Source organism: Glandiceps talaboti, chromosome 5, assembly GCF_964340395.1.
Source record: "Glandiceps talaboti chromosome 5, keGlaTala1.1, whole genome shotgun sequence".
In the NCBI taxonomy this organism is placed as follows: domain Eukaryota; kingdom Metazoa; phylum Hemichordata; class Enteropneusta; family Spengelidae; genus Glandiceps; species Glandiceps talaboti.
In genome coordinates, this window is record NC_135553.1 from 1,781,500 (window position 1) to 1,809,339 (window position 27,840).

General features: G+C 36.1%; 2 protein-coding genes across 2 annotated transcripts; one reads left to right on the forward strand and one right to left on the reverse strand.

Moving 5' to 3' along the window:
* Positions 1–5,525: 5,525 nt before the first annotated feature.
* Positions 5,526–12,864, reverse strand: LOC144435150 (ankyrin repeat domain-containing protein 54-like). The gene is made up of 6 exons (XM_078123717.1): positions 12,037–12,864; positions 10,849–10,947; positions 9,979–10,050; positions 9,051–9,223; positions 8,437–8,544; positions 5,526–7,910 (listed from the first exon to the last, which is right to left on the reverse strand). Exons 1-6 carry the CDS (start codon positions 12,413–12,415, stop codon positions 7,839–7,841), a joined length of 903 nt encoding a protein of 300 aa, XP_077979843.1. The 5' UTR covers positions 12,416–12,864; the 3' UTR covers positions 5,526–7,838.
* LOC144435149 (RNA demethylase ALKBH5-like) lies at positions 12,646–18,246 on the forward strand. The gene is made up of 3 exons (XM_078123716.1): positions 12,646–13,354; positions 14,750–14,830; positions 15,052–18,246. Exons 1-3 carry the CDS (start codon positions 12,657–12,659, stop codon positions 15,434–15,436), a joined length of 1,164 nt encoding a protein of 387 aa, XP_077979842.1. The 5' UTR covers positions 12,646–12,656; the 3' UTR covers positions 15,437–18,246.
* The last annotated feature ends 9,594 nt before the right edge of the window (positions 18,247–27,840 follow it).

The following is a 27,840-nucleotide window of genomic DNA, read 5'->3' on the forward strand; positions in this document are numbered from 1 at the left end:
ATAGACCTTGTTAACTCCAGTGTCCGTACTTGAAGACAGGGAAGCAACTTGTCTAGTGTATGCAAATTAAGCATACAAAGGTAAGACGCTTGGCAAATTTTATAGCTAAAAAAACTTCCATAGCATACCCTCAGTTTATATATTTGGAGTAATCATTGGGACATTGGAACTAGAAAATGATTCCATGGCAAAACTCTGTCCATACCTACAATCACCACAGAACATTGATTGTAAATAGCCCTAGCAACCATGAACTAGCCCCTAACAACCAAAACACTGACTGTGCAGACCCAAACTCACTGCAAAACATGTGAATGATTGTAAGTAGCCCTAGCAACCATGAATTAGCCCCTAACAACCAAAACACTGACCGTGCACACCCAAACTCACTGCAAAACATGTGAATGATTGTAATTAGCCCTAGAAACCATGAAAATGCATGCACACCCAAACTCACTGCAAAACATGTGAATGATTGTAATTAGCCCTAGAAACCATGAAAAAACCCTAACAACTAAAAAACTGACCACGCCTAATTCATGTACAAAAAAAAATTATTACAAAAGTCGATAAATTTTCAGTTATTTTTCAGCTTATTCCCAGCTGGTATTATGAGATACATACTATTGAGTACACGTCTGAAACTGAATTTTGTAGTTTTTACGTTTTAATTATTTCTTGTCTGGGAATGTCACTGCCTTTGTTAGCAATGTTTAGGAAAACAAATACTAGTTAGGGTACATTTTGATTTGTCTGCACAGTTTGTATGATTCACAGGAATCGGAATAGTTCATCCCAATTTGTAGTTTTCTCAGAAATTGAAAGATTAATGGTACACCAGGTCACGGAGACCCTTATACCTCCATGACCAGTCGTACCAGATCAAGATGGCTTAAAACGAACTTACCTTACTTCAGAGTTGAAATGAATTAGTAATGATAGTAAACCCATAAAAATTGAAAGAACCAGATCAACACAGCTGAGAAGGGATGTACCTGACATCAGAGTTGAATTAAATTTGTAATAGCCCATGAAAACTGCTTTTTCTATCACGAATATTACACATTTGTTAATCAAGAATGCTATAATATTACTATCAAAGCTTTCATTTTATGATAGTGTGAATCTAAATGTTAATGATTATACCATACACAAGCCAAGTTGAACAAAAAATATGGAATTTATACCCTGGTTGTTCTATGTAACGACAATGTTCATCTACATGTTTCTGCTATGTTTGAAATACGAGTCCAAATGTTCGCAATTGCCATTAATTTTTCAAAAATATTGCTTGCACTGGTATAATTATATTATTCCCCCATATTTTTCTGCATTCAGACAGAAAATACTTGTGACCTAAGGGTTTTGTCTCTACTTGTCTATCAACTCATAGTGACAAGACCCCATAGGTCACTCATACTTCCCATAGCTGAACAAAGATAGATATTGGGGAATAATTTGTAATTGTCGTGGATTTAGAAGATTTGAATATTGGTATTTGTTTTTCTTCCATTATATTATTGTTATATGATGTCCACCATTGTAACTCATTTATAGAATATTTTCCATTGTGTAACATTACATGTAAAATTGATGAATTCAAGTAAATACTTCATTAACTAAACTAGTCCAACTCAGCTCCAGATGAGAGCAGCTGAATCGTATATCACAGTTTTATAATCATATAATCCCCAATATCCAATATAAGAAGAAAATTTGCACTTTCCACTTGTCAGAAATTTTGTTTTCACTTGAATTTAAAAATTATAGTATGTATTGGAAAAAAACAAAAAAGAAGTTTTTTTGTGTGTGGATCTTGTGAGGAATATGCATATAATATTAGGATATGTAATCACTGTGCTCAGTTCAAATGTTGTTATGAGTGACAAAATTTTGATAGTACACAGTTCAAAGTTTTGCACTTTTTGTCTGATTTCTCACAGAGTGTGGGTACTTGCAGCAAGAAAGTCTTAGTGTGGGTACTTGCAGCAAGAAAGTCTAAAGTGTGGGTACTTGCAGCAAGAAAGTCTAAGTGTGGGTACTTGCAGCAAGAAAGTCTTAGTGTGGGTACTTGCAGCAAGAAAGTCTAAAGTGTGGGTACTTGCGGCATAATCTGTAGTGTTACTGCTGTATGTATAAACTTACAACTCGGTGACTCTTCACACCATAAAATATCAATCTACAAACAATTCTTCTTGTACAACAGTTAAACTTAGATGCAGGGACACTGGGAATTCTGAAAAGCACTTTCAAGGGGATGCTTGGGGACTATTAACGCACTTACAGAGGGAACACCTTGGAAATGTAAAACATTTACAAAGGGAACTCTTAAAGTTATATAAAGCACTTTGAAAGCCCAGGAACACAGACTATATGATGCTCACTGAAAGAGAGTACAACTTGGCCACTATTTAGCACACTTACAAGATTTCTGATTGGAAAAGTATGTAAACATGAACTCATGAATAAAGTTAAATTCACATGTAAAACAGACACAGAGGCAAATGTTAATAACCAATCAGTAGTAATGTTGTAAGTGCTTCATATCTAGCGACCAATCAGGCTGAACCTTTTAAATGATTGACATGTTTTTAACATTAAATATGTAATTAACCTTTGACCCTTGTACATATTCCTATGAGTACACATTTATACAAGAGGATGGTATTTGTAGATCAATTTATCTTTCTCAACTACAGTCTCTCAAATTGTTTGTTGAATTGAATGTTTCAAAAAAAAATTGTTGGTTAACTCTACATTCTGATGTCATCATTACAATAGATTTGCTTATTGAATTAAAGTTTGTCATAATTTTCAAAAGGAAAAAGGTTCAAAGGTGAGAAGGCTACAAGTAGGAGTAAACTTATAACATTTTTGTATGTTGGTTAGAAATCTTTTCATATTTGTATAACATGTTTATTGAATCATGACTTATTCTTCACTTTATTGATATATGTATATATGAATGTGAATGTCTCTTTGCCATTGGTAAGAGTCAACACGAAATGTCCTTTCTAAATTGAAGATTTTGTGATTCGCACAAAAGCAATAAGAATGTTTTGCAAGTATTGTTTTGATTTGAATGACATGCTTGCAGTTCACAAAGTGGTTGAACTCACTATGGAGTTTAGTATGGCATGAAGACAATTGTGTGTATCATAGATTGAAAAGTGATGACCATTTTGGATGCTGTTGAGACAGTTAGCACACTCATACATACATACATACATACATACATACATACACACACATACATACGTACACACACATACAGACAGACATACATACGTACATACATACATACATACATACATACATACATACATACAGACACATACATACATACATACATACATACATACATACATACATACATACTTACATACTTACATACAGACACATACATACATACATACATACATACATACATACATACATACATGCATACATACATACATACATACATACATACAGACACATACATACATACATACATACATACATACATACATACATACATACTTACATACTTACATACAGACACATACATACATACATACATACATACATACATACATACATACATGCATACATACATACAGACATACATACATACATACATACATACATACATACATACAGACATACATACATACATACACATACATACATACATACAGACACATAAATACAGACAGACATACATACATACATACACATACATACATACATACAGACACATACATACAGACAGACATACATACATACATGCATGCACGCAGACATACATACATACATACATACATACATACATACATACATATATATATACATACATACATATTACATATATACATACATACATATTACATATATACATACATATGCACACATACATACACACACATATACAGACAGACAGACACAATACATTAATGCACACATATTTCTCTGTTCTTTACTAAAGTTTGTTACAAATACATAAAGAGTGTTATTCTAAATGTACATTCTGATCAACACTGGGAGTGTGTTCAGTTTGTATCTATATGTACTTTTAATAGAGCAAAGACTTGCTTGGTTAGACATATAGCATTTACCTTCCAAGTACTGGGGAGAGGGTTTTGTCCAAGAAGTTGATCATTTTAATAGTTCATTTACAGTTATTGTTTAAACTCTAACATCTTTTTGTTTCCATTTTGAATTTGTGTCTCCACATAGTTACCATATCAGGTACTTGGCAATATGAAGATTAGTAGTGTGATGGATGCTATGATGGAGTGTTTTCAGAGTGGTGTGTAGGTCATGTGACTATCATGTGACCAATGTTGACAAGTTAAGAGTAAGAATGGTACTAGGTAAACACATCCATTGATGTCAGTGCAAAGAGTATTCAACATAGATGCAGAATTGATGAGTTCCTGTATTTTCTGTAATTTGATATGTACTTACAATTGTAATAAAAAGTTATAATATGAAACCAATACATTACTCGTGAAATGTTCTGTTTTATTGAGATGGGAGTACAGGAGACATTCATGCTAATTATGCCAGCATTTCCATTTATCAACATTCTGAAAATATAGACAGAGATTCAACCCTTACTCAAAAATTGCAACTCTTAGTCTTAGTCCAGTAGATATATGGAGAAATACTAGTATACCTCGGTCTACCATTGATTGCAACACAAGGTCTAACTGTGATCATGTATTCCTTGGATACCATCCCTTAATAACATACTAAGAGTAAGATATTTTACATTTTTGTAAGCACACTTTTTCTTAAAAAAGTCTGCCTGGGTTTTCTTGTCGAGAGTTACAACTGCATTTATAGGCCTATGCAGTTATATTTTTATACATCTGTCAAATCTGAATAAAGATTTCGTGATTTGGAAATTATATTTTACATTTTGTCTCCAAATATGGTCTTTGCCATGGAATTGGAGTTGGGGTGTGGGTAATATTATGAATCATACCTGTACCAATAACATGAGACCACTATCCCACTTTTGTTAGTGCCCAGATTTGGACAGTGAATGGCGCCCTCTATGGTCAAGGACGGTGTCTGTATACAGGTACTACACTCTGGGACTACAATATGTTCTTGCAAACTCCATTGACCAGACTAAAATATCTGTCATTGTGTATATATTCTTGCAATCACTGGTTACACCCAAATAATTATAGGTGTGTACACAACAAATCTATCCATCTAATTCATTTGCTTATTTGCTTCTAATAATGAGTTCACCACTCAAAATAAGTAGTTTGATGGTATTTTTTGGTGTAATTTTCAATTAATTCATACAATATGAATATTGTAATACCCTGTCTAATTGTTGTGCCCAGTGCATTCACACACAGTACGTACATGGATATGTATGTACGAACATACCCTAACCAGGCCTTATACAAACTTGTACACACCACAAAACAAATGTAGTATAGCCCAAAGTGTTCAAACACACCTTAATAAATAAAGTGAGATAAACCAGTCAACATTTTCAACATGTTTAATGCTTACATATTACAAACAGTCCTCCAATCATAACATGATATAAGTTTATATTATTACATGATTCAATTACATTACTAAATTTGTGTACAATTCATTCACGACACAGCATGAACACGTGACATGGCTTTGTGTAGACTGGCAATACAACAGAATGTATCAAACCAATTATATAAATGCAAACAACATAGCTTTGGTCCAAGTATTGGTAATGGCTCTGTGATGGACACAGACAAAACACATGAATATTTACATAATTTCCTAATTTTAGCATCACAACTGTTGTACATGTAATAACCAGGATAATTTTAACATTCCTTCTTCCACACGCCTGTTGTGAACTGGAATAACATTAACCAGAAGTACTGAATCAAAATTCCAGCTAATGTTACATCAATGGGCTTCATACATGTACAATGACATTCACCACATGTATTGAAATCTAAGCATTAAAACTACTTTATGTGACAATCACAGAACTTTCAACATCAAACACTACATTTGAAGTCGTTTACTTATTTCATGTAATACCATATATGGAAATGAAACAACACTACATTCGAAGTCATTTACTAATTTTATGTAATACCATATATGGAAATGAAACAACACTACATTCGAAGTCATTTACTAATTTCATGTAATACCATATATGGAAATGAAACAACACTACATTCGAAGTCATTTACTTATTTCATGTAATACCATATATGGAAATGAAACAACACTACATTCGAAGTCATTTACTTATTTCATGTAATACAGTATATGAAATAAAACATAACACTACATTCGAAGTCAATAACTTATTTCATGTATGAAACACAACACTACTTTCAAAGTCATTTACTAATTTCATGTAATGGGGTATATGGAAATAAAACACAACACTACATTCAAAGTCATTTACTAATTTTCTGTAATACCGTATATAAAATGAAACACAATCTTTGATTTGCAAGCAATACATGACATCTTTAGGGAATTTGTATTTTCTTTAAATTTACTTGGCTAGTATTTGATCAAATGATTCCTTTCAACAGCATAGAGTATTTAAGAGGAACTGAGGTAGGTAAACACTATATGTAATTTGACATAACTTTCAATCACAACCTGACATATGTACGCTACTTGACAAGCCTGACAACCAGTGTGGCATTTACCCCAACTTGACATGACATGTAACACATTGCAGTTTCTTGTGACAAACCAAAATTTTAATGTTGCCTTATCTGTTACTGTGTGTTGTCTCAACTTTATCATTTTGGCAAAAGTAGCCTTTTATGACAAGGTGTACTAATATACATATGCTATGTGACATAAAAGGACCCCTTATCAAGGCCTGGGATAGGTATGCAGCTAGAGGTAACCACATGGCTAACATGTGTATGCTATCTTCCCAGGTAACATGATGGAGTTATCTATGATAGGGTCAATGGCAGGGTAAAAGCACATCACTCATTGCAATATGATATATAGAAATTACCCTGTAAGTCACAAAAAATATGTCAGTTGCCATTTGAATACAACAATATATCTAATCAACATTTCATACTTCCGATTAATTTAAATAATAAAGGTATAGAGTTAACAGACTTGAGGCCAAGGTCAACATGAGGTCAATTCAAACAAGAAGTAAGGCTATACAATACCCATCATATACTATGTTAATGTTTCAAACATGTTGATCTGTTAGTGTTTTAGTGAAGTAAAGCCCATGATAAAGCTTTCAATAAAGAAAGTTAACCAGACTTAGAGATCTGAGTAGACAGAGTCCCAGTCTGTCTGTTTTGTTTATACTCGGACCACCAAACAATTGGTGAGGTTTATAGTAAACTTTAAAATGTTGTTGCTCTTCTTAGTCAACAAGTTTGGTTGTATCTGAAACAATATAGCATGATCATGATGTAACTGCTAAGATGCAATACATGGTAAATACCTGTATATATGTCATACTTGAAATATAAATAGGTGCTTTTAAGTTAGGTTTAAGTAAAGATTTTGAGAGATATACTGGCAGTGACAGGGAAGGAGGTATGTTACTTTACAAGTTTATAATTCCTGCTCAAACTCTGTATGATATTTTACAGGCCAAACTCTCTGTATGAGGTTGTATTGGTCAAACACTGTGAACTGGCCAAACTTTTTACAATGTTGTACTGGTAAAACATTGTATGGTGTTGTACTGGTTAACTCTAGCTCTGGATATTATACTGGCTTCACATATCTCAATGTTGGGATTTGATTCAACTACCAGGTGCTATAATCCTACAATCATCGTCTTTTGTTTATATTTCATCCGTCCACCTTCCATCATTGCCAAGAGTTTAGATACCGTCATTGTGTTTCTGTAAGCTCATGTTGGTGAAGCCAACCAACATCTCTTGGATTTCATCCACCTGGTAAAAAAATGATAATCAGATATAAAGATATGTATATGTACAGTTTACACATAGACCCTACAAGAAAGAGTTTCGTGTAGGATCTATGGTTAACAGGTCTGGTGGCTAACAGCAATGTAATAACATTTATATCATCCATTTGTAGAGTTTACTAGAAGGCTGGTGGCTAGTAGCATGTATTGAATAACTTAACATATTCATGACTTCTGAGTGCTTTATTGCTTTTACACAATCCAAATTATATATCACTATTTTTTTGGCTATTGTATATGACTCCCACACTGAACAATGAAAAAGGGACAAGTTTCAACTTTGTCCTTTGCAATCACACTAATGTAGTAAGTGAAGTGAAATCATGAAATGACACTATCGAAACCAAAGTGTACAAAAATGTTACTATTTCCTGGAGTGGTGTTCACGCTTTAATAACAATATAATACATACTAGTATGGCAGTAAATTACACAAATACAGCGTACAGATTTAAAGTACATGTAATAGCAATGACTTGGTACACTTCTCACCTCAGCTTTGGTACTTGTCTCTTGTAATTTGACACACAGTTTTTCTAACTGATGTACTTCACCACTTCGTCCCATGCATGACATATACATCTTTAGCATCCCTATAATCTGTAAAATCATAAAAATAATTGTTTAACTTTCCCACAAAAATAAATTTAGAATGGTACAATTTTAGTTTGTTTTCAAGAGCTTAAAGGTAATAGGATACTACTCAGTTTACACTGATTAAGAGAGACTGTTTATACAAAATCTACCTAACTGGCCATAGGATACCGCTCAGTTTACACTGATTGAGATAGTCTGTTTATACAAAATCTACCTAACCCATAGGATACCGCTCAGTTTACACTGATTGAGATAGTCTGTTTACACAAAATCTACCTAACCATAGTCTACAAACAAACAGTGACCTCATTTGTATATCAAAATTAAATTGTAATACTTAGATTCTAAAATTTTATAAATTACATAAACTTTGCACGTCAGAAGTGAGTTTGTTAAAAGTCTTCATTTCATTTCTTTTGTGGTGTTTTGTTGTAGCATTCTTTTTTAATTTTAAGCACCTTCAAGAACATTTTAGAAAATAAACTAGAGACATGCAAATATTGACAAACCTCTGTGACTTCCCTCCTCAGTTGTTGTGAGGTATAACATGTACATTCTGCATCTCTAGTTAATCTAGAATGTGCCAAGTGTAATGGTGTTCTTCCATTCCTGTCTAGTGCATGTGCATTGGCTCCTCCTTTTAGTAGCTGTGTTACCACACCGATATGATTACTGCACACAGCTGTAGACCAAGGAAACACAGAAAGTGGCTGTATGCATACACTGGCAGTTATGACAGATACCTGTACATTTTCACTTTCAGATATGCACTTAATGAAAACATACATACAGATTTAATTTGAATATGTCCCCATATTGTCACATCCATGCAGAAAGGTCGTATCTGCTACGCAATTGTATAGGAAGGTACGACCTTACTGCACTGATGCGACGATATACTAAGAATGACAATCTCAGTCCTTCATAGTTGTAGACATAACTCTAAAAAAGTCTCACATATGGAAATGTATAAGTGGTGCTTCCCTTCAAAGACACCTGCAAAGCACTTGGTGAAGTGTAAGCAATTCAACAGGATAGAACTTTAAATTCACCGAAAATTTTGCCATTTGTACACAGAAATAGTACAGAAATGGTGGTGCTATTCTACATTACCCTTATCTTCTACCTCTTTCTCTCTGCCTCTTTCTCCCTATCGCCATCACCTCCATTTATCCATTTCTTTATCTCTCCTTTCCCCATTACCTTTCCATCCTGTCATCTCTAAGTCAACACACCAGTCACTCTCTAAGTCTCCCTCACATGCACACATGCATGCACATACACACACACGTGCACACACACACACACACACACACACACACACTCACACAGTCACACACACACACACACACACATACATGTAATATTCTACTGCTGTCACTGACTATATAGTTATACATCTAAACAGTGGTATACTAGCCTTCCATACTAGCCTACCTAAATGTAATGCAGTGTTTCCTATGACATCTTTCAAATTTGGATCAGCACCATGACTTAGCAGAAGTCGTACTGAAAGAAAACAGTAAAATATATATTATTATGCAAATTACTCTAAACAATATGCAAAACATGGCCTTTCATCATATTGTAAACAAATGTAATGGTACAACCAATTTTCTAACTAAGTCATATGAAATTCAGAAACAGCATTACTGAAATAACACCAGTATTGTACCACGATTCCTGGTTTAGAATATATTTATGGTGACAAAGAAAGTGGGCAAGATTACGGTACACGGTGCAAAAAGATTTTAAAGTCAGATTACAATATCAACATCTCAAATTATTTATTTGAAAGATGTATCTTACTCCTATTGAAAAAAAATCGTTGAGAGACAATTTTTTTTCCACAACTTGTGCAAAGAAGCCTCAAGAGTACATAGAATTGACATGATATAAACCCTAAAGTTGCCTTGTTCAGGGAGACTAATGTATTACACCATTATTTATTTGTATATATGAAGGTTATTTTATCACAAGCAGGAAATGTCACCTTCCTTGTCCAAATATTTTGTCTAGACTACATTGATAACATTTTCTGCTTGTGATAAAATAATCTTTAATCATGAAACCAAGCTGATGAATGTCTTTGGATCCATGATTTGATTTACCCAGTATATGAAATACAACACCATCACAAGGAAATGATGCTGTTCCACACATTTCATTATATAGAGAGAAGTTGTTTGACTGTTACTGTGTTTAATTTGAAAATATCGATATCAAGTTTGACATTAGTACTAAAGCTGAAAATTGTGCTAGCCTCACTGATTATGAAATGACAATATTTGATACACAGACTCTTACCTATATCTTCTACACCCTTGGCTGATGCAATATGTAATGCTGTTCTGTGTTTATCATCTGCAGAACTTGGATTCACCCCATCTTCTAGAAGTTTACTAACTGTAAGATAAAAGATTGGAATTTCACATCACATTATAAATATGATTTATTTTATCATACTAACTTTGTCATACTTGTTTAGACATAACTCAACTCGGATGGTTTCTAAAAGTACTGACAAGTTTTCACCCTGTTACATGTAACAGAGTATCGGGTCAGTAAATGAGAGAACATATATATAAATACATATATACATGTATGTATATATACATATGATATACTTATATATAATCTCCCAGTATTTGGAATGAGTGCTACTTCATCGAGGATGAATGATTCCCCTCATGTCGGCCATATCTGTCCAAGCCAATAGACGAGGATGGATACAGACATAGGGGAATCATGAGTATGAGATGACATAGCATGAATGAGAAATACCGGGAGATTATTTATTTATTTTATACATAGTCCCACTATTTTTTTGACAATTTTAAACTAAAATATTCTCAAACTTACACTGAATACACATTAATTTTAGGAAGTGATGGGGCTACAGAGCTCAGCTGTTATGTTCATTCAGTTTCCAGAATGTAGTCACCATTGAGTGCCACATCATCAATTTTCTTTTCAATGTGATTTAATTTGTACAATATATATATGGGACGACACACACGGAATCTACCAGTTGATATGTTAGCTCATCTGGCTAGAGCACTGGCTAGTATTCAGGGGACGTGGGTTCGAATTTGACATTTATAACTGCAGCCACTTATTTCAATTCAGGACAGCAGTATGAAAATATCACTGACATTAGTGATACTTCCATTACTGAACTGAGGCTATTTCATACAAGTTGGTGGGTCTATTATCTCAATAATAGATAAACGGTGTAGCGCCAAACCCAATGTATGGTCAGAGGTTCTATTGAAAGCCACAATAAAGTTAGGTGGTGTAAATTTAGGTATGAAAATAATCAAGTATAATAAAAGCATTTAGATTTGCAACTCTTCCAATAGCAGCATGCATTGTGATGCACAAAAGACTGCAAATGGAATTCCTTTACCAGTGGAAACATTCAAATAAAATAATAAATTAAAAATTAAAAAAAAAATCAAAATAAGAAAATGAAGATAATAAAAAGACAATTACCCATATTATAATCACCAGCAGTGACTGCACTGTGTAACTTCTTGCCAGCTTGCCACTCCTTTCCAAGTGGATTCGTGTGTAACACAACAGCACCTCGTCGACACACTAACCTTGACCTCCGACTTGTCTTAATTTTACTAGTATATTGTTCATGGCCAGGTGCAAATTCATGTCCAGCCCCAAAATAGTCGAACGGTACTACACTCAAATAATTTAGTCCGCTAGGTGTATCTCGTGTCCATGAGCTAAAATCGATGCGAAAACCTGCTTCATCGGCCTCGCTACTTGCAGAACATGCAGATACTGACAAATTGTACTCCCCCTCCTCTGAACTACACGACTTTTCAGGACTTTCTTCAACTACTTCTGAGTCCCCCATCCTACTATCCCATTCCTTTCACTCTTTCAAAATCAATATTTCATCAAACCCCTACATTATTGACTAAGCTTTTCAAATGGAAACCGAAAGTGTCCCTTCACATATGCCTTCCCTGGGACAGCGTTAGTGTATTACTAATCAGATCGGAGTGGATATGTCATCAACAGAGAAACGCCATATTAGGTCAATCCTCAGGTCACTGTCCACGTGTATTCTGGGATAGCTGTTTACATTTTGGAAGATGGCCGCTGGATTCGCAGACCTTCGCGAAAAACTAGATGCCCCTCATCGGAAAAGTGACAGTAAGAAGCGCTCTTATAAGGAAGATCATGACGAGGCCGAAAAGAGGCACCACATGTCATATTCGAAACAGTATTATTCGAGGAGAAGGCCCGTTAGTCGAGAAGAGGAGTTAAAATTAGTCCATTCTGGAATCAAGCAGAGGCGCCTGTTCACTTCCGAAGAGTGTGACGTTATCGAGAGAAAGATCGACGAAGTTGTAGCGGAAGCTGACGGTGGAGCATATAAACGGTATACAGTGGACAGGGCTCCCCTGAGGAACAAGTATTTCTTTGGGGAGGGCTACACCTATGGTGCACAACTCACTAAACGTGGTCCTGGACAAGAGAGGTTGTATGCGAAAGGCGAGGTTGACGAAATCCCGGACTGGGTAAATGAACTAGTGATCAAGAAATTAGTTGAAAGCAACGTTATCGAGGAAGGGTTTGTGAACAGTGCTGTAATCAACGACTATCAACCCGGTGGTTGCATTGTATCTCATGTAGATCCTATACACATCTTTGCCAGACCAATTGTATCAGTCAGTTTCCTCAGTGATTCGGCGCTTTGTTTTGGTTGTAAGTTCACTTTCAAACCAATCCGTGTATCGAATCCTGTGTTAAGCCTACCAATATCTAGAGGATGTGTCACTCTTCTAAGGTACTAATATGTCTTATATCTTTGCTGTATGTTTTATGTAATAATCAAATATCAAAATATTGCTTGCTTGTCAATCTATGTGCATTTGAACACCAATCTCATCATTGCCTGTAGTTGCTAATCACAAATTACACAATTACAATTTACATGGATTTTGTAAATGGTGTAATATATACATGTAGTCTATAAATAATGTAGCCTGTAGGCAAGCACTTGTCAATAGCCATTTCTTATTTCAAAATGGCTACTGACAGGTCATTTTCAGGGGAGGCAGTCATATTCTTGATAAGTACATTCAACTTTTAAATTTGGTTATATTTCCACCAAGTAGCACACACTACATATCCTATTCAACTCTCACTTTGTCCTGTATAATGGTATACATAAAGCAACTCTAACTTGAGTATGAGATCAAATATTGTTGGTCTACATGACTCTGTTCTTAGTTGGACATTCAAAGGCCCAACTGACACCTTTGGTGCATTAATTTTCACACACAATGGTATTTTGAATCCTTGTACACTGACAAACATGAAGTCTGCACTGACAGTGACCTGTCTGACAAGGTCACATATGTGTCATGTACCAGTAAGGGCACAGTGAAGCAAACACTTTCAAGTTTGAAATCGTGTTTGTGACGAAGTGGTATCTTTATTGAGCTGTGCAGTTTTTTAAGAAAATGGATGGAGATCAGTTAAGAGTTGATATTTGAAGATGACAGGCAGTTCATCAGACTTATTGACAATTTGAGAAAATCTGAGTCAAACAGCATGAGATTCAGGATTTGGGTACATCAAACATATCTGATTCTTTGGATAGCTGACTGAGAACAGCCATGTCAACTAAATATACTTGACTCCATAGTGAAGTCAGAGTTGCCTTGGGAAGAGTGTATTATACTAGTTGCATGGACTATAGACATGTCACATTTAGAAATAGCCATTTGAAGTAAAATAGATGATCAAATATTTAGATATTACACTTTTGGGCCTGATCTCCCCAATGCATCCATGACTAAACCATCCCTTTTATTATGAGGAAACTTGTCCAGGACAAGGCTGTTCAAATATTTTCACCGTTGTTCTTTCACTAAGCCAGATGAATCTTTTTGTGTTATCCTGAACAAGATGGCCATAATGTTACACCCTTCTCCCCACTGCCCCAATGTTATTCATTTGTTCAAAATAAATGTGAAGCCATTGACGTATTAGTGTAATACTGTAAGTGAACATCTGTGTGTGTGTGTGTGTGTGTGTGTGTGTTTTGGAAGGTAAGATTTACAAGTTAGTAGTCATCAAGTCAGTATGAAATATTCAGATTTGAAAATGAGTAATCACTATATAATTGTCTACAAGTGTACATACAGTTGATGACACAACATCATTTCTATTACAGTGGCTATGCTGCTGATGAGATAACACACTGTATCAGACCACAGGATGTTAAAAAAAGAAGAGCCGTCATCATTCTTAGAAGGTATGTCATGTATGATTTTAGTAGTTTTGATTACATCATCAACTGAGTAATAATTGTCCTTGAAACATTTCATAAATCCATTGCAACCATATCAGTAGTCATGGCAACCGCTTACTCATTTACTTGTTCGCTAATGATTCCATGGAGTGAGGAATGAAGTGATTTCAGTACATGTAGAGATCATTGTATTTGAATGCTATCAATGCTGTTTATAATTACAGGGTACGTGATGATGCACCTCGTTTGGAAGAGACACTAGCAGTGCCAGGTAAGCTCCTTCCAGTACAGACGAACAAAGAAGGGAAATACGATGAAAACAGTGCGTCAAGTCGGATGAAGTCAACTGTGTCAGTACCTGGAACACACAGGAAAACAGAAAATGGGTCAGGATCCCAGAAGAGACCTTATTCTAGTGAAGAAAGTGATGGTGATGACGAAGACCCTTGGGAAGGTCGTTCTAAAATGTATGCAGATAGGGAGCCTCAATATCAGAAAACATCATTACTTAGGCGTTCATCTGAAAAGTCTGAAGCACAGAGGGAGTCAAGAAAATATAAGAAAAGTAAAATGATGGACTTAAAAGATGACCATAGAAATGATGTCTAGTAATATCAACGGCTTTCTGTAGTTACATCTATTTGAGTTGACTTTACTGTACATACAAAAATAGTAGCTTTTGTTTATCTAGCTAAGGAGACTTTGTATAAATCTTAACAGTACACAGCATTCTACATAGGACCACATGGTTGGAACATGGAGCTTGACCTTTGACCTTTGGAAAATGAAGCGATGGCATCTGGTGATTGTTTTAGTACAATTTTGAAGTCATAAAGAAAAGTTATTTTTTATTTTTTATCTTGGGGGATTTTTGCCATTGTCATCTTTTGAAGGAAACACTGATTTATAGAAGTACTGGTACATAGCTGATTTGTTTGTCTGGCTATGGACACTTTGTAAAAAGTTTGGACTTTTGTTAGCTGAGACAGAATCATGGTAAAATAACCAAATCTTTGTAGTAATTTGACCACATGTTCTCAGTTTGACTTTTTGTGTCAGAATAACTATAAAAAAGGAGAAAACTGATAAAGAAGATGTTTAAACACGTGAAAGGAGGAGTGTTCATGACATGTGACTCTTTAGTTGGTTTTGAGTGAACAAAGAAATCCTAAGTTACAGGAGAAATGAAGTTGCCTCGGTGTTTCACTCATGGGACATGATTTTTGTTACACACACTCAGACAATTTTAAATGCACAATAAAACAATTATAGATGTGTGTCATGCACATTGAGAATGCGGAAGTAGACAGGTTTAATATCCTGTTGATTATTACATATGTACCAGAGAATACTTGCACCGATGTGCACACATACTAGTGGTATTATTACATATGTACCAGAGAAAACTTGTGCACACATACATGTACTAGTGGTATTTTCACTGCAGTGCAACACTGAAAACAATTTTGCATACCTGCATGCAAATGATATGTAATGAGGATGCAATCGTTCATTGTACACAAAAGCGCATGATCGCCTAGAGTCATATTTTATCGAAATGTGTCATTTCACATAAACATATGTAATAATCACAGAACCCCATGCCATGTAAGTTCCAGTGTGGGTACTCAGGAGTATTTGCACTTGTGCTTGCAGTGTTTTTTACTGCACTTTTACTTACTGCGCATGTGAAAGTACTGCCTCAGAGAACACTGCAAGCATTTGTGCAAATACCCAGAGTACACCACACTTGTACTCGCGCATCATGGGGTTCTGTCATATCATCAGTTGGAAAGTAAACAATTGAAGCCATTAAAATCATCAAGTCCATGTAATATTTTTTAACAGAAGGCTGTTTGTACTACACTGTTAAAGAATAGCAATGTTTTATCACTTTCAATGTGATTGGGTAGACATATTGTATGTGTTATGTGTGTGTGTGTGTTGTTAGTCCCCACCAGACGAAGTCCGGGATGGCGACTTATGGATTGGGTTCCGTCCGTCCGTCCACAGCCGTTTCTTGGAGATGCCTGGACCGATTTTTTTCAAACTTGGTACAGGGGCAACATACAATGGCATACATATGCACATCAATTTGTTTCATGATACGATCCAATATGGCTGCCTAGCAGCCATTTTGTTTGCAAATTTTCCCTGTCTAAAGCCAAAACTCAGACATGCTTGAACAGATCTCATTCAGAGTTGGTATTAGGACAGTGTTCTATGACATACGTGTGTATATTCATTGTTGTCATGATACAATCCAATATGGCTGCCTAGCAGCCATTTTGTTTGCGAATTTTTCATGTCCAAAACCATAACTCAGACATGCTTGAACAGATCTCATTCAAAATTGGTATTAGGACAGTGTTTTATAACATACATGTGCATATCCATTTTCATCGTGATACGATCCAATATGGCTGCCTGGCAGCCATTTTGTTTGCAAATTTTCCATGTCCAAAGCCATAACTCAGACATGCTTGAACAGACCTCATTCAAAGTTGGTATTAGGACAGTTTCTATGACACACATGTGCATATCCATTTTGGTCGTGATACAATCCGATATGGCTGCCTGGTAGCGATTTTGTTGGTGCAGTTTTCATGTCCAAAGCCATAACTCAGACATGCTTGAACAGGTCCCCCCCCCCCCCCCCCACCGATCCTTTATTGTTGAAATGTTTATTCTATCACGTCATCTTGAAGAGCAGGCATGTCCCATGTCCAACGAGCAGACACAACATATCTAAGTCTGTTTGATTTAGGTTCACAAGTGTTGTTGCGTGATCAGAGTAGTGATATCAAGATAAACTGCCAGTTCCTTAAAACCCAATGGCAATCACAGTGGGGCTATGTCATTGTCAATGACTTGTTAGTGTACATTTGAGTTGGGTCTACCTTTGTGTCAACAATGATATATATCTCATGAGTGGAACACCAAGACAACTTTATTTCTCCAGTGAGTAATATGGATTACATTCAGTTGATGATGCCTGTATAATGTTTATGTTTTTCATAGTTATTGATCAAGTGGTTTTTACAGGTCAATTTCAGCTATTTCAGCCATTGTTTGTTTTCATATGTAGATGAAAGAGGAAAGACTTTTAATGGACATAAACTCAAAATAGTTATTTCCATTACAGGAATTGTTCATGTATTTTATTTCTCCAGGTTTATTTTCACAATGATATTTATCCCAAAGGATGGATAATCATTGATTAGAAGGGTTTTTGTTCATAATGATAATTATAGAGTTCTGGTTCCTTTCTTGTTGAGTATAATTCAGAACATAACTTACCCAGGAAAAGACGTGTATTTATTGAATCTTCTCCAGTAAAAGTGATCATTTTAGTTCCACTTTAACTGAGATACAGAAGTAGTATAGGCATGGTAAAGTGTCTGTCTTGCTCTGTGTGTGTGTGTGTGTGTGTGTGTGTGTGTGTGTGTGTGTATGTGTGTGTGTATGTGTATGTGTGTGTCTGTCTGTCTGTCTGTCTGTGTGTGTGTGTGTGTGTGTGTGTGTGTGTGTGTGTAACACAACTGAAAGTCTTCAAATATTGTAGCAATTTCAATGATAGTATAGTCAGGATGTTACTTTGGATGCCTTGTTAGGAAATTGTTCAATGCAAAGGAGACACTTCAGTGATGTACATACAGGTGTGAGAAAAAAGAAAGTATGTTTTGATCAAAAGACTTTAAACTCCAAAACTACCTGACCAATTACCCTAGTGTTTAGTTTGGATGTGCCTGAGGTCTCAAGATGACGATTTGGTCAAAGGAAGATGTTCTGATTCTTGATATGCAAATTAGGTTTTGAAATGTAACTTTTGGTCAAAGATTTAATGTTAAAAATTTGCCAATAGACTAAGCTGACATGGCAGACTTATACTTTAGGCTGGATAATTCTTTTGGTGTGCCGATAATGCATTTCTATCCGAGATGTAGGGTTTCAATTTTGGTTTTGAAATTAGGAAGTTATTATGAGATTTTGGTGGAAAGACAGAAAGATGATAAATAGTTTTAACATGGTACTTGGTGGAGATATGACTTTGATATCTAGTTCAGGAATAGTTTAAAGGTGAACTAATCTTATCATTAATACAGAAATGAGGTCATGAAATGTAATATTGGTCAAAAGCTGTAGCTGGGCAATTTGCACTAACTACAGGCTGTAAGGCCAGTTTTTGCCATAAGAAAACACCATATAGAGAATTATTTTGTATTTCAAAAGTTCCTTGTACACATCAGTAAGATATGTTACAGTGGGTTGAGTTGCGCTATAATACCATTGGTATTATTTTCAGTTGTGCGACAAAGACCATTCACTGCATTGGTAGAAATATGTTGTATTCAGTTAAGCTACAATAGATATTTTTGTTCACTATTTGAATGGTTACTAAAGTATGTCTTAATATCACATTTAATAATTCAGATATGATACATCTCACAGCTACCAAGTGTGTTGTTGTTATTACACTCTCCTGCCTGATGTGCAGATACCTATAAAAAGTAGTTGCAAATACCGGTAACGAACAAGAAATGCCACCATGCACAGTATATGATTGATTTAGAGTGACTGTCTTCTTCATTCACTTCTTGCGAAGGCAGACTGTCTTTTGACCTGGAAGTTATTTAGGCAGCAGAGGTCACCAGTACTTTGTATCAAATTACTCGCCTAATGTACAGACACATCATCAAAGTCATCATCAACCCCCACATACAAATCCTGACCTCTGACCTCTGACCTGTGACCTCTGAGCTGTGACCATGCATTGTAATGCCCATAATGCATCACCCATATTAAATACTCTAGATCTCATAATGTGCCTAGTGCCTACACCTACCCAACCATTGCAAGCTATTACACATCTCCTATTGATTAAAGTAGGACCGATACTATTTCTTTTTTTGTGCCTGTCAGTGATCACTCTGGCATTTAATTTCAAATGCTAAAACCATGCCATTGTGTGCATGTATTACACGACTGTCTATTCTATACGGTATGATATCGGTGTTTGATACTGATTTTCTTTGAGATTCATCAATGACTTAGCCCAAAGGTCTTTCATGTAAGTTTGTATGGAAAGGGGGAACAGAGACTGTGTCATGCATGAAAGAAATTCATTTGCATGGACTTACATTACATATAGACAATATATTTATATCTAAGCATTAGTGCCAGGGTCATATTAACAGCATTGTGTAATTATGTGTACATTTGAATGAGTTCTTTTTGCCACTGGAAATCACAATGGAGATTTTTTTCAGTTATTGGTATGAGCTGGCAAAAGGCACTGTAGCCGTGACTGTGCTATAATTTTAAGTATTTCTGTTGTTGTTGTTGTTGTTGTTGTTGTTGTATTTTATAAGACATGTTATGACCAAGTGATTGTGCCCACATGTTTATCACAAATATTCTTTTGTTGTGAAAATAGTATAAGTCCTGTTCGGGAAAGCAAATTGTAAAACATGCATGTATTGCTGAATACATATTATTACTTACTTACTCTTTTTGTTCAACTTACTCAAGTGTGTGATATTGCCCTGTGATGACACTCAAGTGTGTAATATTGCCCTGTGATGACACTCAAGTGTGTAATATTGCCCTGTGATCACACTCAAGTGTGTGATATTGTCCTGTGATGACACTCAAGTGTGTGATATTGCCCTGTGATTACACTCAAGTGTGTGATATTGCCCTGTGATGACACTCACGTGTGTAATATTGCCCTGTGGTGACACTCAAGTGTGTAATATTGCCCTGTGATGACACTCAAGTGTGTAATATTGCCCTGTGATGACACTCAAGTGTGTAATATTGCCCTGTGATGACACTCAAGTGTGTGATATTGCCCTGTGATGACACTCAAGTGTATGATATTGCCCTGTGATCACACTCAAGTGTGTGATATTGCCCTGTGATCACACTCAAGTGTGTGATATTGCCCTGTGATCACACTCAAGTGTGTGATATTGCCCTGTGATTACACTCAAGTGTGTAATATTGCCCTGTGATCACACTCAAGTGTGTGATATTGCCCTGTGATCACACTCAAGTGTGTGATATTGTCCTGTGATGACGTTCATGTGTGTGATATTGCTCCGTTCATTGTGCTCAAGTGTGTGATATTGCCAAGTGATCATGCTCAAGTGTGATATTGCCCAGTGATGACACTCAAGAGTGTTATATTGTCCTGTGATGACACACAAGAGTGTGATATTGTCCTGTGATGACATTCAAGAGTGTGATATTGTCCTGTGATGACACTCAGGAGTGTGATATTGCCCTATTCATGGTGCTCAAATGTGATATTGCCCTATGATGACACTCAAGTGTGTGATATTGCCAGTGATCATACTAATTTGTGTGATATTGTCCAGTGATCATACTAATTTGTGTGATATTGTCCAGTGATCATACTAATATGATTTGTGATATTGCCCAGTGACAATACTAATGAGTTATTACACCTCAACGTTCTTACACAAGCTGTCATTGGTCAGAATCGAATCACATGACCTACTTTAAATAGACTATTGCCCGTGCGGTGATATTGCCCGCGCGTGCACAGACTAATGCCCGGCACTATTGCCCACTGGATTTATTTCGACCATTGCACATCTATTCTGCACATGTTTTCCAGTTTTATGCACTTGAGGTGGCAAACTGACTACAGTAAGTCAAACAAGCTTCCCGACAAGCTTATTTCTTGCAGAAATTTTAATAAATACAATTTAAATAGCTCCTACAAATAATGCATGCCATGTCTGTATTGCAAGTACAATTTGGAAATGCACCTTGAAAGGGAAACTTTTCTATCGATGACAAATGATGATGAATGAAGAGTAGCTATGTGAATGGTTGGACGAATGATGAGTGGACGGTGTAATAAAATTAATAACACATGCGCTCATCACAATTTAATGCCTGCCCTCGGGCTGGCACTCTTTACAAAATTTTGATGATGTCCTTGACTTCGGCTTGGGCATCATCAAAATCTTGGTAAAGAGTGCCAACCCTTGTGCAGGCACTAAATTTTGATATTGACCTTGCTGGCATGTGTTATTATTTAAATATTGCCCAGTGAGCAAATTTAGCAAATGTTGAGCACGCGCTCGCACACAACGAATTATCCACAAGTTAGCCAAAATTCGAAATCATATTAAAGTCACGCGATCGCGAACAGGCAGGCCGTGAAAAACAGCAGGAGTCAATAGTATGGCCGTGTATGGCGCTAATCAATCTGCTTTCAACATGCGTGACACATTTTTACAAATGTATCATGAATATACACACATTGTCATTGGACACTGTGCGTCAAACTGGCAAGCTAAATCGAAGTATTATTCTAAAGAGTATTTTACTAAGGATATTATATTTCTTTGTGCATTGAAATTATATATTTAGTATTGTGCCAGAAAACACTACACAGATTGTATTTCTCGATGCCATTGATCTGAAAGCCATGATATAGAAGTCTCCTTATACATGTGTACCTGGCCATTCTACAGATATTTATCATGTATCACGATGCCATAGCAAAATTTATGCTATCTTTGGGAATTACTTGTATTGTCTTCGTGGTTTTTTTGTTTGTCTTTATTTAAATGTTATTCCACTGTTGATATACGAATTGTTGCCCCATGCCCTTGCACCGCACCGTCCTGCGAAAAGCAAATTAATGTAACCCGCCTATGTCGAGTGCGAAAGTAAAAATGCTTTCGCACCAATAACAAAAGAATTACATACAAAGCTACCAAATATGTACTCGTTTTACATCACTTTGACGATAGTAGTCGCTGATAAGATCCAAAAAAGTGTCGAAATCGGAACTTTTCCAGTTCCAGTTGTAATTTCAAATGTCCCACCTTACAAACGCACCATATTTGATCGGGACGTCTAGTTGGGCATCTGGAACACAGGGGCGTGTTTCATAGATTGTTGTTTTCTTATTGCTTAGAATGTCGTTTTCTTAGGAAAATATCGTACGAATCTTGCTGCTACAAATGTATCAATCTCTATACTACAAAGAAATATTATCTTCCCTTACATGTAGGAATATATATTAATCAAAATGTTGTTATATTTAGTCTGTAGACCTGGAAAACAATGAAATATTACACGCCCCTGTGATCTGGAACCCTGAACTTACGGTTGAACTTGTGATTTCGGGATTTTCAGTCCTCCGAACTGGGACTTTTGTAGCCACGGTGAGGTAAAATTACTAAATAGTATATATTGCTAATATATTATAACCACAGGGTGCGTTAATTCTTTGGTTACCAGCATTTCTGGTAAGCCCAGGTTTCACGGTTGAAGTTGCAGGACGGAGAAGGAAGGGACGACTTACTCCGTATGCAAGGAGAAGGAAGGGACGATTTACTCCGTATGCAAGCAGGACTAGTCTATGCCTAACTGTATGGCCAACAGTCCCGTATATCCTAGCCTAGCTGTGGATATATCGTCGAGACGACGAGTCGGAACCCCGCAGGGTATATATCCAGAGCTAGTCCTCGCCCGTGCACTGTATGGCCAACACATCCGTACGGAGTCCACACCCTACTGTATATGCCCAACACGCCTGTCCTCCAAGCCATAATTAAGTAGTGAATGAAACGGAGTCACGTGATGACAATATAAATTAGCTTTTACATTTGTTACTAGTAACATGGTTGGTCCCAAAACCTTTCGAGAATTTATGTCTATAGTATTTTTTTACATGTTTATTTCTCCGTCAACAGTGTCATATGGGCATAGGGCAACCACAAAATTCATTGTACATACGAATACCTGTCTCACCCCCCTTCTACACTGAAGTAGATGAAAGTTTCACCTCCATAGGGGAGATTGGCTTTGTTGCATGTCATCGGTTTTATCCTCTATTCCCACTAACAATCGATGACAAAGTTATGTATGGATGTACAGAACTTTTCAAGACCAGTTTTGTTTGGCTGTATTTGGGTGATAACAGCGACTTTCACATCACAAAGTCTTAACAGCAACACAACAGAAATGTATGATACTTAGTCAGAGACAAATGATGCTAAACCGTCATTGATTTGTAGGTAAAACATTAATTTTGAACTTCGCGAAGTATCGTCAAATCGTACATTCTTTGTAAGCGAGAAGTCATGGGAAACCGCGCCCATTCAATGACAAAACCAATATGGCACCGCAAAAATGAATTTGTCAGTCAAGTTGCAATGTGTGTGAATCGAACTCGGGTGACTATAGAAGCATTATGTAAAAGACATTATTTTACATTTGTGAAAAAAAGTACATTTTCATTTTTTTTGGAATGTGACATGTTTACCTTCAAATTATATGCTGTTTATCTCAGATATGTCCCTATACATTCCATTACTTAGTTATTTACTGTCGGTCAGAGACTAAACAAAATATAATTAACAAAATATAGTTCTTTAGTTTTAAACAAATACTATTTTTGGTTTTCTGCATGATCACTGTCTGATTTTGACTATTCCACGCAGGTCAGGACAAATGTCTGGAAAAAATCCAGAACTCTACAGCACACCGCAATGCAACGAAGATTTGGAAATTATTCAGATATACAACACAATGATTGGGGATTTATTTCAAGAAAGACAAGCCCAGAGTTATTTCACCAGAATTTATATATATATAATTATCTATAAATTTATATAAACTACCCGACGTTTCGGCTGTTATGTTATACCAAGGGCTGAACTATTAATTAGAATATTGGATTTACTTCACTGACCAAAAACAGCTATGCAATTTGGTAGTCTTTCGATATTGAGAAAGACAAAGCTCACATAGTCGATTACAGATTGTCAAATGGTTTTCATTGGACATGTAAAGTTGATCCAAGCATGATCCAAGAATCATTGGATAAGAAGTTTAAACAACTCACGCCCAACGTAGAGACAGCTTATCAAACAGGGCATTGTGTGGCAGTCTATCTGAACTCAACTTTTAATTTTGACCCCGACTATTGACATGTCAATGAACTTTGAAGTAAGTACTGTAAGTCGCACTATAAAACCGTAATAATCATAAACTAGTGTAAGTAAATTTTATGTTTTTAATGTAAACGTGTCCCTGTATATTAAAACAGTCGTCGATGGTGTCAATTTGCCAACTTTTTGTTAAGTCGCACATTCAGTGTTTTTCTGTGTAATTATGTTGTTTATGGGTTTTTTTAATGTACAGTGATTCGTCTGTGACTGTCTTATGACAATGTTGTTGGGAAAAGGATAAAAATGCCTCTAACGCGAGTCTAAATGAATAGCCACTATAGAACATGTTTTTTTAGTAGTGGTCTGAGATTCCAAACACATTCCACTATCTATTAATAAATATTGGTTGTGGTCAAACCCCTGAAGAGCTTTCGGCGGAGCCGATGTCTATATTGTGGTCGTCAGAATACTTAACAAGTATAAATTTATGCCTGCTTATCTGTTCAATCAGCGACAGTTCCGATTATGAAACCTTGTTTTTTATAACATGGTCCAACCACATTCCCTCTCTCACAGTAACTCAACTATCAGTACAAACATAGACCCTACAAGAAAGGTCTATGGTATTCATAATAGTGCGTACTCCAAGAAACACAAGATACAGTAATCGCGGGTGCACGGTGTTGCATGACTGTGTTCCGCTCAATTTTACCCGCGATCTTACTTGATGATTTTTTTTCAATTACAATTACCTAAATCAAATCCCGTGCATGATGTTTATTCGGCGATGTATGATGATAATTACATTGGTTTTCATCGTTTTAAGTTCCCTTGTCGCTGGTAGTGTCGGCACCTCGGTACACCTTCGGTCCCACCGATGTGAAAGTACATGGCTTACGAGGTATCAACACGATAGACGAGGGGTCTATAGGGAGACTAGTACACATGGCATCGATCCCTACATAAATGACTTAAAGAAATACACCGATTTAGCGATACCTGCGGAAGAGATGAAGAAATATGGTATACCAGAGACGAGTTTGGGTAAAGCAATGGATGTTGATAGAATTATTGGTATTGCTCCTCGAAGATTATCAGGTGAGGGAATTGTCAAATTGGGGAGAGAGAGAGAGAGAGAGAGAGAGAGAGAGAGAGAGAGAGAGAGAGAGAGAGAGAGAGAGAGAGAGAGAGAGAGAGAGAGAGAGAGAGAGAGAGAGAGAGAGATTGAGATTTATATTCTTTTGCTTTTGAAAAGTTTTAAAACCAGTATACATTTCACAAACATGTCGTCTAGCAAAATAGCAATAGTGAATGTGAGCATTTTGAATCACCTTTAATATTTTCCAGTCATATTCGCGATGTACTGTTTTAATTTGTTAAAGATAACTCTTTTTATCGATACAATATTAAACGATACGATTATTTCATTCCTCTAAATGCAAACTTTACTTTTCACAATTTAAATATTCAAGAAGATGAATGGGCCATAGCCAACATTTTAATCAGGTGCAGCCAACGAAGCTGTTCGTGGAAAAAGCTGTTAGTACACGATTTTCAGTGGGCGGGCTATTTCCAAGCTTGGCCAGAGCGAGGGGAAAAATGGCCCGGTGTTTCAGCGGGCAACATATATTTCAGCTGTAAGATATGGGGGAAAGGGGAAGGCAGTGGACAAAGCGGGCAGTTTTCGATATTTTTTCAGGAAGTTAGTGAACAAATATTACTATTTTTTTTACAATATTCACAAGATGTAAATTAAATGTGTAATACAATATTAATTTTTGACCACGTGTGTCATCCAAACTGGCGAGGCTAGGCAGTGCATTGAGATTGCAGTACAATCTAATATGTCAACTGACAACTGTCAATACGTATTTATTAGAAGGAGAAACTGTTTTTTGGTGAGTATACCAAATAGCATCCTGAGTAAATTTAACATTAGGGCTTCAACGATTAGTGGACAGAGGCCATATGTCTGCTGGTAGAGAGTAGCGGAGAGAGGGGAAATCTTGGCGAAAATTGCGGGGAGCGGGCAGTGGGCAGGCAAATCTGGCGGGGGGACAGGTCGTGTAATATCGCAGTGGAAGGGCAGATACGAACAGCTTTCACTTTCCCATCCAATCTTGAATCAAACGTAAAATTATGTAAAAAGTGTTTATTAGCTATGTTTTAACTTTCTGTAATAATTTCAGAAAAATGACTCATTGGCTGCACCTGTTTAATGTGCTCATTAGGGTGACAATGGAATCTTAGTTGCAAAGTTTCAGTGCCTAACATTTTATATACAAATCATAAGCTATACCGTATGAATCCTCCAAGAGTTACCACTGTATAGTTTCTACCTTTTTATAACAAAATCGATGCCCCCCCCCCCACCCCCGTTCATCTTTTGGTTGATGTGAATGTATTTCTATTACAATATGTGGAACAGTTTCACCACTGAGGGGTAAAGCCCCGGAATCACCACGAACTTTGTCAACAAACAGATTTTTCTGGGCGATATTTCCTGTGATAATTTTTAAACCACAAAAATTGCAAATTAAATTCTCTCATTCAATCTTGTTATAAAGGTGAACGTCCGTGTAGCAAAACAGAGTTTTATGTTTCAAAAAGAAAAGACAGATTGCGCGACATACTGTGCAGAAATTGGAAAATGTTGGTATTTAAATATTTATTGAAATATTTTGCTCCCTTTGTATTTGTTTTTTGTGATCCCACTGTGTTATGCTCTCTTTTGTTTCTCCTTGTACAAAAATTTGAAATAAAAAAAGTACAATTTCGCCCCAATACGTTTAAAGCGGTTTTGTTACCTATGTTTGGACAGCAAAATTTCTGACATTAAACCAAAAATACGTGACACCACTCCAATTCGTACGTTTTAATACAAACAAGTTGCAACAAAACATCATTGATAGACAAAAAAAGATATTTTTACATTTCAAAATACTACTGGAATGTTCTTCGATGTAAAATTTAAACAGTTTATGGAACAGGACTTTCATGAAACTTTGATAAGCTGTCCTAAAATGTGACGTAAGACAAAACAACGTCATTTGACAGACCCTGTAGTAT